The sequence below is a fragment of the Gobio gobio genome (assembly GCF_949357685.1).
Source record: "Gobio gobio genome assembly, chromosome: 2".
NCBI classification, from domain to species: Eukaryota; Metazoa; Chordata; class Actinopteri; order Cypriniformes; family Gobionidae; genus Gobio; species Gobio gobio.
The window spans coordinates 40,386,537-40,398,924 of record NC_137098.1 but is presented as its reverse complement, the minus strand read 5'-3'; the positions used below and the strand labels follow the sequence as shown (position 1 = coordinate 40,398,924).

General features: G+C 36.6%; 1 protein-coding gene across 2 annotated transcripts in view; it reads left to right on the top strand.

The window, feature by feature from the left end:
• Positions 1-12,388, top strand: part of sorcs2 (sortilin-related VPS10 domain containing receptor 2) — a 219,534-nt gene that overhangs the window by 52,170 nt on the left and 154,976 nt on the right. For both annotated transcript variants that reach the window (XM_079839013.1, XM_079839014.1), the window contains exon 2: positions 10,096-10,163. In XM_079839013.1, the coding sequence (XP_079695139.1) occupies positions 10,096-10,163 (68 nt within the window). The remainder of the gene's footprint in view (positions 1-10,095; positions 10,164-12,388) is intronic.

Sequence of the window (12,388 nt, the reverse complement as noted above, 5' to 3'; positions counted from 1 at the left end):
AGAACTATCAGGCAGATGCTGTAAACCAATATGAAGAGGAAAAATAGAGTGAGAGGAAAGTTGTTGGGGTGAGAGGGCAGCAGTGAGGTGCTTTACTCTTGGGAGTCAGACAGGCTAGTGTGCACAGTTTAATGGAGCAATGAGGCCAGAAAATACTTGATTCAATTAGCCGTGAGAGCATTAGGCTGAGCTATAGAGATCTCTCTATGCTCAAAATGTTTACATTGCTCTCCTCTAAACCTTGTGTGGTCAGCATATGCCTCTTAATTACTCTCTCATCACATGGATTCCTTTCTAGTGGTCAGTGTAATTTCCCCTAATCCAGATAAAGGCTCACATTTAAGTAATAGTTTCATATGTGCATGGCCAATCTAGACTTCTTGAGACAGCACCAGCCCACATCAAAGAAATCTCCATTAACTGAGGCAATGGTTTTTGCTTTGTTTGGAAAAGATTAGAGGTTAAAGCAAACATTGTGGGTTTTTATATCAGATGATTTGTGTTTTCTCATGTCATCTGAAGCTGTTGGCTTCTCTTTTAAATATAGCTGCATGATGAGTTTTTTTTTTTTGCTCCGTCATACAGTTTAAATATTACTTGTGTTAAATCTAAGGATTTTGAATCACTTGATTGTAATTGATCTATATGATTAATTGATATTTTTTTTTGCCTCTATTTAAATGTGCTTTTAAACGCTACAATTTAAAAGTTTGGGGTCAGTAAGATATATTTTTCAAAATAAATGAGAACTTTTATTCAGGAGCAATGCATTAAATTGATCAAAAGTGTTTTATAAAAAAACATTTATAATGTTACTAAAGATTTCTATTTTAAATAAATACTGTTATTTTGAAATTTCTATTCATCAAAGAATCCGGAAAAATGTAAACAGCACAACTGTTTTCAACATTGATAATAATAACAACCATAATAAATGTTTCATGAGCATTAAATCAACATATTATAATGATTTCTGGCGGATCATGTGACACTGAAAACTAGTAGTGATGCTGAATATACAGCTTTGCCATTTCAGGAATAAATCACATTTTTAAAATATAATAAATATAAAACAGGTAAAATTGTAAAAATATTTTATAATATTACATTTCTTTTACTGTATTTTTGATCAAATAAATGTAGCATAAGCATAAGAGATTTCTTTCAAAAACATCAAATAATCTTACCAACCCCAAAACCTTTGAATGGAGGTGTAGGTTGTCATTTTATGTATTTAAGTATTTTAATTCTGTCTGGATCTGGTTGTTGCTTTTCTGGACCAGGTAGGGTGAATTCAGGGTGATTGGGACACTTTTTGCCATTGAGATGACTTGGGAAAAGTGTCCCAATCACTGAATTGAATGAATTCACCCTATCTTTTGTAAAAGAGATTTTAAACCACAGTATAGGACCGCCCTGGTTAAGTAAAGGTTTAATAATAACGTAATGAATGTTGATTGCATCTAAATCTGATTGAATATGAACTGTGATGTCAGATGAATGTACTTATTTTGGTAAAAGTGTAAATTTACACTTTTGGGTATTGAAAGTCAAGCAACAAATAACAATTTGCCGTAATTTAGTTGGTATTTTTAATATGAAGTCAATATTTATTGTTCTTTTTTAAATAATCTATTTAGTTAAATTTCTATCATCCTTTGTCTCTTTCTTTGTTTCTCTTTCCCTTTGTTAATGTCTTACTTGTTCTGGTCTTTTTGTTTTATTTATTTGACCTTTAATTGTTTCATTCCAGTCGTTATTTGTGAATTTATATGTTCGACTGGAACCTGGCGAACTGCAAACATTTTTGTTAAGCAGCGCCATGGCACATCACTTCAGTGGAGCATGCAGCTTAATGCGGTCCGCCTTAAGGCGTCTCAGACAGAACGGGGTTCACATTCCACTGCTTCTTAAGACAATCAGTTTTCAAACCAGCACGCAAAGCTTTGTTGTCGTGTCTGAACCTTTAGTAGTTATGCATAATGTATTACAATCGCTTTTAATTCGATCTGGGTTTAGTCCCACAGCTTCAGAAACTCACCCTTTGTATCCGAGATAAAAGTTATCTGTTCTCTGTTCACTCCACACAAGTACACAAATAAGTGAAGACAGATAACATTGCCAAACTTGTCCGGAAGAAGCTTCAGGCTCTGAATGCTGATAATGAGACAGGACAGTATCAGTGGAAGAATGATATTGGGATCATGTCGAATTTAAAGAATGTCAAAAAGAAATATAGATGGAAATGTATCGTCAAAAAGGAATTATTGCCGTGCAGAGACAATAATCTATCAAAACAAGAGAGAGTTGTGGGCGAGGGAGGGGTAGATACAGACAGAATAATGGAGAGATATGGGGGAATTATCACAACATAAAGGGATGATTGAGAGAAAAGGATTACTGTGTTGCAAAGGTGACAGCTGTTATGCCAGTAATAACAGCTGTGTCCACTATGAGCCTCTCTCCCTGTGTTTGGCTGAGAAAAGCCTCCACTGTCAGCGTGCCAGGAGGCCTTGCCAGATCTTCTATCTGCAGAGTTCATTATAAGCCTACTTTTCCTCTTAGTTCATCAATGCAACGCTGCAGGCCATTCAATCATGTCTCGAACTCATGCACACAACACTCACTTCAATTTTGTTTACGTTTGTCCTCAAATTCAACAGTCTGGCTGGGTTTCCAGAGCGTGATGAGAAAGAAAAAAAAAAGATTGGGAAGAAACTACAGCTGGACAGTGGGTCTGCAGTCATTCTTTCCCCGCTTTGACATTGTGACATTGACATCACAAATGCCAGGCATTTATTGGCAGTCAGTGCTTAGGAAATGTAAGATATGTTGAGTTAAAGACGTACAAGGTATGTGTCAGAAACAATAATACAAAATGATGAGGTGTGACTTTTTTTGTTGTTGTATTTACACTTCATGTGATAAGATCTGTACAGAAACATTCTTAGACTAGCCCTTAGGACATAAAGCTACAGTTGTCTAGAAATGTCCTTTTTTAAACCAGTACTGAGTGAAAGAGTTTCAACCATTGTGCTCACTGCTCATTTAGGACTTTTAAATTGCAGAGTTGCTGTTTTGCAAATTAATGTAATTAATTGCTATGGCAGTAAGAATAAAATATGTAGCTGCAGGATGTTCTCAAAAATAATTGCATTTTAATTGCACATTACATGTCTAATTATACTTTAACATGAACTCTGCAATGTAAAGTGTAACATTATGTTAATATTCTTGGCAGTTTCTTTTGTAAGTGCTTTACTAAACATGGCCTGCATGCTTTTGATTAGTGAACCTCTTTGACTAAAGCAGATCGTTTTCTACAGACACATCTTTACAGTGATTCTCTCATAATCTCACATTCCTGAGATTACTAGTCAATCAGCCTAGGATGGATTAGCATGCGTCACATTTTGAACTGGAGTTCTCTCCACTTAATTCTGGGGAAGCTATTTGTCCATCATTCATTGGTATCATTGGTCGTTAATTTGAGAGACAAGATGCAGTCATTTTGATTGTGAATGGCTTTTTATGTCTCTTTTTGTGTGTGTGGTCTCACAGCATCAGAAGTGTTAGTTGAGGGATCATGCATTTTTGCGGAGTGATTCATTTTCATGTCTGGCTTTATAAGAATGACTTTCAGTATACAGACTTGGAGAATTATTTTCCCTCTATCACTTGATTTACTGCCCTTCAATGAAACGCCAAGTTCATTGGAATGTCGAATAGTCAACTGAAGCCAGTGCTCTCTGCAGTCACAGTTCACATGTGGTATGTTTGCCATAGTGCTTTTTTCAATGGTGCCTCTTGTGGCATTGTGTTTGTCCATTCAAGGCTCGTCACAGGCTGGTTGACTTTTCCCTAATAAATGTCACCAACTGGTTGAGAAATGGCATTCTCCCAAAGCTACAAATAAAGAACTTTTTCTTGGCCTTTTTAGACAAAATTTCACAAATTTCAGGAAAAACGTGCACTTTTTCGAAGGATTGTTGAAGTGATGCACAGGCGGCATTCGGAGCAGTCTGAGGAAAGATGACTGGAATAATACATTTCTGCATCCTCTATTTCCTCTTTTGGTTTTGAAGCACTTCAGGCATGAGAGAATGAAACATGCAACATAGCCAGTAGGAGGAGGAAACTCAACCGCAGACAGACATGGGAAAGCCAGGCGGTTCATCGGTGGCCCTACTTGAATGCATCCCTACAGAAAGACAATTTATTCAAATACTCTCCTTTTAACAAGGTTAGAATCTTTTCAGATGTGTGTCTCTTTTTCGGGGGCTGTAAAACAATAAAAAACAACATTAACATCAACACATCCAAAGAATCGATTGAGAACACTAATATCCTCAATAAAATGTAGTCAGCAAGAGTCATATTGCTTCCCTAATTTATATCATTTTTTTTATTTATGATTCTCAGTGTCTTATGCATCTGCACTCTGTCTCGTCCTCTAATTAGTATCAGATTTATGGTGTCCATAAAAGACACCCTGCAGAAGCCTGACGTGGAGGCGCTGTACTTGCTTTCTTTCAAGCTATTTCTTTTCCCAGCATGTGATGTACTGCAGATATTTCTAGACTAAGATTTAGATGTAGCTAAAACCAGTTTGCCAAGCTGATATTCTGGGATGAGGGCCAGTGTGTTGGTATAAATGCACTGGGATCACAGCTCTTTCCCTCCGAAGGTCTCCGATAGAGAGTCTGTCTTTTGCTGTGCGGTGGACTGATTGATGGCTACCTATCCTCCTGCCTCTATCGCCATTACTCACAGCAGCAGAAATCGTTTTCCCCCCAGAAGAACTGTGACCCCTCGTCTCACAACAGAACAGACGGAGAGACAAACTGTAGACCTGCCTTTTCTTTAGTGACAGCTTTTTTATGTCACTAAAGAAAAAACATTTTGACTTATGGATAAATGATTTATGCGTGAAGGCTTCTGCGACGCAGCTGAAAAAGGCTACAAGAGGCGCTTTCATACTTTTCGTATCTTGGCAAGCCAAATCTGTGTGTGTAATGCTCGAGGCATTTATCTGCTTTTATGCAGGACAGTGATAGTGACAAATCCCAGGGATCTCTGCTGAGGTTTGAGAAAAAGCTCCAATCTCTCCTTTATCCTTTTTCTGAAGCACACATGGTGCCGTTAAGCATATTGTACCATCTCAAGTGGTGTGTATAGAAGAGAACTTATTTTACAATCACACTTTTTTTCCTTTTCACCCTGTGCAGCTTCTACTCTTGTTAAACCACTGGAAAGTTGACATTTTATTATATAAATTAAGGATACATGATGTATTGATATTAAATTGGTTATTGGGAAACATTAGATATTTTTTAAGTTGGCTTGAAATAAATATTCGCTCATTCTATTTTGCAACTCAGATGTACTGTATGTCATTTAACACTCACTTAAAGTTAATCTTTAAAAACAATTATTAATTACACTGTAAAAAATGTGATCTTTTTACACATATCAAAAAGGAATACCCATTTGTATACTGAATATTTAATAAGGAATAATGTTGTGATACCTAAAATCACCTAATGCAATTAAAATAGATATTTTTTATGTTTCAGAACAGAATACAATTTGAATATCAGACAGAATTTTCAGCAAAGATTTAGGGCCCTATCATACAAGCGTGTTTTTTTGCTAGTTTAGTGCCTGACACAGTTATTATTTTCACGTCCTGCGCCACGTTGTTTAAATAGCAAATGCATTTGTACCCATTTGTGCGCCCATGAGCGTGCTGGTCTGAAAACGAAGTGTGTTCAGGCGCATTGTTGGCGCATTGCAATTTAGAGGAAACTGCAATATTTTTGGTGTCATTTAAAGGGCATGCTAATAATATGCGCCTATAGGCGGGTCCACAACGCGCCTACACTCTGCTTATTACACACAAAAATCCTTAAAAAAAAAAAAAAGTATTAAAATGTCAAAGATTATTATTGTATACATAAATGTAAAAATGCCGACATGTCATAATGGATAGTCATTGCATTTATCAGAATTAGCCTACTTGTTTGTATTAATGACAAGCAAGTAGGCGTCATTGGACGAGCAGATCCGTTTCCTTGCTAGATAATCATTCAGTTTTTCCGCTTGCAAATTCTGCCATGTAAATAGCGAATCCGCCATGGTGCGAGCGCAACTGGCTTTTAAAGGGAATGAGAGATAAGACTCTGTTTGGTTTATTACATGTTATGCCCAAAACACACCCATGTCTCATTAAGAAAATAGGGACAACCCTTGAAGACCATGTGCCGGGCAAGCCGACCATGTTTCCCATAGTTAAACTTGCAAAAGTGGAATCGAACACGTCCTACATGCACTTGCATCGTGTGCTTTAGAACATGCGCTTAGAACGTTAAAATAGCGCCCTTACTCTCAAAAGCATGTTCTCCGTTTGTCCTCAGTGCAGATTTGACTGTTGTTTTTCTCCCTCTTCATCTTTTCATGTCTGCTCTCTCTTCCTCTTGGTAAGCTGATAAACTGAGAGGCTGCCACCAGAGTGTGTGTATTAAGTCAGTTCCCTTCATTCTCAGCTGATGTCAACTTTGTTATTGCTCAAACTAAATGATGTGAAGATTATTCTCTGCATGCTGATGTCAGTAATGAGTTCAGTGGGCTTTGCGCTAAGCTGCTGATCATCAGTTGTTCTTTTCCTCAAACTGTATTTGCATGATGCCAGTGAGTGAAAGGCTTTGCTCCCAGTGGTTCATTAGTGTTGTACTGCAGACAGCTGGGTGCAGACAGACTCTTTCCAAAGGCCACCATCTGATGCCTGTGCGGGGGCACTTGGCCCCCTAGGTAGACTGAGTAGCCTGATGCCAAAAGAGCTGCAATGTTCTGTGGCTAACTAATACGTTTGATTAGCTTCAGCTTAATTAGTTCAAAGAAATAGTCATAATGGTGTTTGTATTGATAAATAGGGCAAATTCTCTTGTTGGTGATCACACTGTGGTATCTATTTGGGAGAGAACATATCCAACTGTCTTGTGTTTTCTTGATGGGTGAATGTAGACCGCTTATCCACTGTTTGATAAATATTTATTCATCCCAGGCCTTCAAAAATCATAAGTGGAAAAATATTCGTGGTTATTCTTCCAGATGCAGTTGTGTTTGCTGTAACAGTGAGCCTCATTTTCTTCAGTGTTCCCAGAGAGAAAGGTTCTTTAAATTAGTTACAGATCACATCTGGTAAATAGTTATGCTCTTGACAAATTATGGCATGAATAGCCAAGAGGATCTTTGGGGGCCTGATGCCTGAGATACTTTTCAGATTTGTTTTGATGATGGAAGTTGATGATAGACAAAGAGAAAGACAGAGAGAGAAAGGAAGGGAACATGATATTTGAAATAGTAAACGACAAGAAGCAGATTCTGTTTTAACCGTTTCAATAGTTCGTCAGATTTCACTTTTGCTCAAATCATAAACAAACATGACATTGCTGATTCACACACACTATTTATAAAATTAAAGTAAAGACAAAATTATTGATTTGCTTTGTTTATCTGTGTGGATGCATTAAAAAAAACACATATTAAGCAGCACAACTGGAAAATTATGCATTAAGAGCCGGGGGGATGACAAGTTTTTAACAGGATGAAGATGTCCAACTCATGGGACTCATGAACAACCATCACAAAACAAAAAACAGGCATGAATCATCCAGGGAACGACGCACAGTATTAAGAATCTTTTGAACACCCTGTTCAAAAGATTCTTAATACTGTGGGTCGTTCCCTGGATGATTCATGACTGTTTTTTGTTTTGTGATGGTTGTTCATGAGTTTTTATAAATTAGTTTTTATAAATTCAGCTATTTTTTTTGTCTTGTGAACTAAATGTAAAACATTTTTATGTCAGATATCTTATTCAGGACAGTACTAAATAACACAGATCATTCATTTTGTATGATCTCTCTTATTTTGTTAAAATTATTCACATTTTCCCAGATTTTGCAAGGGGTTCACAAACTATTCTTGCCACTGTATATTTTATAAATTCAGCCTTGGTTAGCATGAAAGACTTTTTTCAAAAATGTGTATGTTACAGCATAATTGTGTGTGGGAATATATTTTTAGTTTATGACTGATTATGAATGTGGAACTGACAGGAATGGTTACACTGACTTTCGTGCTCAAGCTCTTATATTACTCAATGTTCAGAGCAGCTAAACTAAATTAATTTAAATAATTTATTAGAACAAAAAATATTTGGCCTACAAAACTGCATTTCAAATGACCATTTTTGTAAGTAAGCATTAAAGTGCTTTAAATGTTGAATCTTTGATTTAATTAACTGGCTTTGGGTACAGCAGTTCAGTTTGAATCCTGCTCTAATCACTGTAATAGCCTTCCGCCCATACACAGCCTCCATACTGTTAAAAAACCCTTTGATTTTTGGCTCACACCCTCCTGACCTTTAGCACCTCTGTCGTCTGCAGAGGGAGGGACAAGCGCAGGGCAATAACCCTCTCAGCCGATCCCCTGAGCAAAGCCCATGGCGGGCCCAGTCCACACGCTTTCTGCCACATTCCAATACGACCTGTCAGTCACCCTGCCAAGGCCCTGAATCTCTCTGACCCTTTTTCATGGCGATGCTTTTCCATTGGGCTTTGCTGTCAAAGACCCAGTGTGTGAGGCAGCAGAGAAAGATAAAAGAGACACATAGACACAAGTCATCCCCCTTCACTCACACTCTACTGATTTGTTACTGCAAACTCAGGCATCCTTCTAACATGAATAAAATATAGGATAGACTTTAAGGGATACACCTAACCCTGGCTTTTATACCTCAACCAGAGGAAGGCATCGGTTTTCTGTTTGTATGTGTGTGAGCGTGCGAGCGTTTGCGCGTGTGTCATTGTGGTATTTCCTCTTAATGCACAAAATATAAAGCATTTTCCGTCCATTACAAACAGAGTGCTGGATGCTAGTGTTATATAGTAATAGTGGGTTTCATTGTGAAAATGCTTCAAGGCAAGTTGAATCACATTGCAGAAATAATTTTTGTGGTGGAGCTACAGTAGATTTTTTTCATCTGTATTGTGTTGATTGAAGCAATTTCTAAGAGCCTACTCAGCTGTTTTTTAATTTTGCTCTTGCTAAAATACCACAACATAAAAATACATACAGAAAGCCTTCAACATAAATTATAATTATCAAGATGTCATTATGTGCTTTTTCAGACATGTATGATTGCTGTGTATCATACATATTTGGATTAAAACATACTAAAATGCAACTGATGTATGGACAAGTATGGAAGAGACAAACATAGGCATAATTGCTTGTTAATACTGTTGTCATCCCACTTGCATATTACATGTGATTTTCAATAGAATGTTATTACAAATGTATTATGAGAAACACCTCATGAAGAAAATATTATTTAAAAAAACGCACTGTTGTGATGTCATCAGAAAATCTGATTTTAATCTGACCTTCATCACCAGCTGGCACTTCAGTGATTCTAATCCAGACACAGGTTACAGGTTGTAAAATTGCTAACCCATTTTAGATTTGTTAGAATTGATATTCTGTTTGAATTTCTGAATGTTTAAAGCTGTGATCCTAGCATCATAGGCCAACAGCTTCTGTCAGCTTTTTTCCACACTGCTACTCCCTGATGCCAGTTGAAGAAAGTAACTTGGCATCATGCAGATTTGTTCATCAATACTACAGCAACTGCTTGCAGTGCAGACAGTCCTATCAGAAAAAAGAGTTATTAGCATAGGTTAGGAAGATATTGTCTGGCAAGTGGATAAAGTTTGATGGATATGTCAGATGAGGATAGCACATTTTTAATACCACAAACACATTATGCTTCTGTGTATGTCTGAAGAACTAGACACATGCAGTGACGTCTCTCTAGTGTGTTTAGAGAATATTGTTTTAGAGCAAATACAGTCTTTGCCAGACTAAAAAGGCTTTTTAAATGGATTGAGTGTTCTTAATGTGTTCGAATTGTCTCACATACATTTTTAATGTGATTTTTGGACAGCACAGTATTTTTAATATTTGATAACAATTGTAAAATTATTTTTATGTAATGTTTAGTGACACTTTTTTCCCTCTCTCTCTTCATAGGTCATCCTCATTCTCACTAAATATTACCATGCAGACTCCAACAAAGTTCTTGAGAGTTCCCTTTGGAGGTAAGTGATAAGAGATTTTTCTTTCCAGTCAAATTTAGGTTAAAGCAGTTAAAACCTACAGACTCGGAGACGAAAAGCGACTACAGTTGCTATAGGAATTTTTTTTTTAATGATGATGGGTTGGGGGAAAATTCCCTTGTGGCAAAATTTAAGATGACAACAGTCAATTTGTAATTCACATGATTCCCCCTTGGTATTCCCTTGAAAATCTTTTCAAGCTTTTCTATTGATTTATTTTATGCCAAATTTAAATATTTCTTGTGGAAAATATCAAATGCTATAACCTTAGATCAAGTCAAACTTTATCGCTCTTCAACCACATGTTTGCAGTTTATAATTGAAGTTTTAAATTGTATGGCTGGATATGTACTTTACAATATGCACAGTTAGCTTGATTAAAAAATAAAATAAAGTACATCAAACGTCAGATTCTCTATACAGCTGTAATTATCTGTCTTCAAACATACCCCTTCATTCTCATACATTTGTTTAAAAAAAAATTTGGGATATCTTTAGAATGTATTTAAAGGGGTAGTTCATCCAAAAATGAGAATTATCCCATAATTTACACACCCACTAGCCATCCTAGGTATATGTGACATTCTTCTTTCAGACGAATACAATCAGAGTCATATTAAAAATATCCTGGCTCTTCCAAGCTTTATAATGGCAGCCCAAAATTTGAAGCTTTAAAAAGTGCATCCATCCATTATAAAAAAAAAATCAACATGGTTCCGGGGGGTTAATAAAGGCCTTCTGAAGTGAATCGATGGGTTTATGTAAGAAAAATATCCATATTTAAAACTTTATAAAGTAAAACACCTAGCTTCCGGTGGACCGCCTTCCGTATTCAATTGACGCAGAAAGTGTAACGCCTCTCGCAGTTCAAAATGCTTGCGATAAGTCCGACGTCATAGTTGAATACAGAAGGCAGTCGCTGGATGCTAGAAATTTTACTTTATAATTTGTTAAATATGGATATTTTTTCTTACACAAACCCATCACTTTGCTTCAGAAGGCCTTTATTAAACCCCTGGACCTGTGTGGATTACTTTTATAACGGATGGATGCAATTTTTTGAGCTTCAAATTTTGGGCTGCCATTCACTGCCATTATAATGCTTAGAAAAGCCAGGACATTTAATATAACTCTGATTGTGTTCGTCTGAAAGAAGAATGTCATATACACCTGGAATGGCTTCAGGGTGAATAAATCATGGGCTAATTTTCATTTTTGGGTGAACTATCCCTTTAATATGATCTTCAGCTAAGATTAAGAAATACTCATTTAGCTATATAAATATTTGGGTTTCCTAATTGCAAATTATTTCTAATTATGCTAAATGTTTATATGTTAATTTGAAAATGCTAGTAATTAGATGTAAATTTGTCATTGACTTTGTATTTATTTAGGGTAGTTTTTAACTGCAGTGGTTCTTGCTGAAATGACTAAAGAAAGGTTAACAGCATGATGGTATAAAACTGTGCATTTCTTGTCTATGACCACTTCTGCTGCTTATACTGTACAAACAACAGAAATAAGCATTGCTAGATATTGCCAGTAGACGTACACATTTTGAAAGAGAAAATGGTTAATTAACGTGGCTGCTCAAATGTACTTGATCACAAATGTGTGATCAGATGTACTATTTTAAATGGTTACATATTAGATGAAATTGTTATAGATATAGGCACATTATACAGCATGAATGATTCATCGTAATAAAGATGCATATGGAGAATGACGTGAGTGAGAGAGGAAGTTAGAAGAGAGAAAGAGAGATGCCAGTGGGGGCTGCAGTCTGGCCTGATGACCTTTAACACAGTTGTCCAGGAAGACAGAGCTCAGGTAAAGAGGAAGAGCAGAAGGCATGAGCAGATGCCAGTGAAAAGAGATTGAATGTAGGTGAGTGATTGCTTCTTATATATCAGACCATCAGCAGGCCACAGCCGACCCTCTTTGTAAAACATTTCACCCAACAGGCTTAGACTGTCAGCAAGCTTAAAAAACAAAGTTACCTTCTGGAAAGGAAACAGGGTTGTAAGATGTAAATAAGCTCCTTTGTTCATTTGAAACCATGCAATTTTACAATCTAAGAAGCAAAAGTTAATGTTGAGAGCAAAGCGAGTACATCATTAAGAAATAACTATTGTTTATCCCTGGATCTCTCTTATGTGTTGGTTTCTGCTGTCCTCTAGGGTCTGATAAGCAAGTACATTACCTTT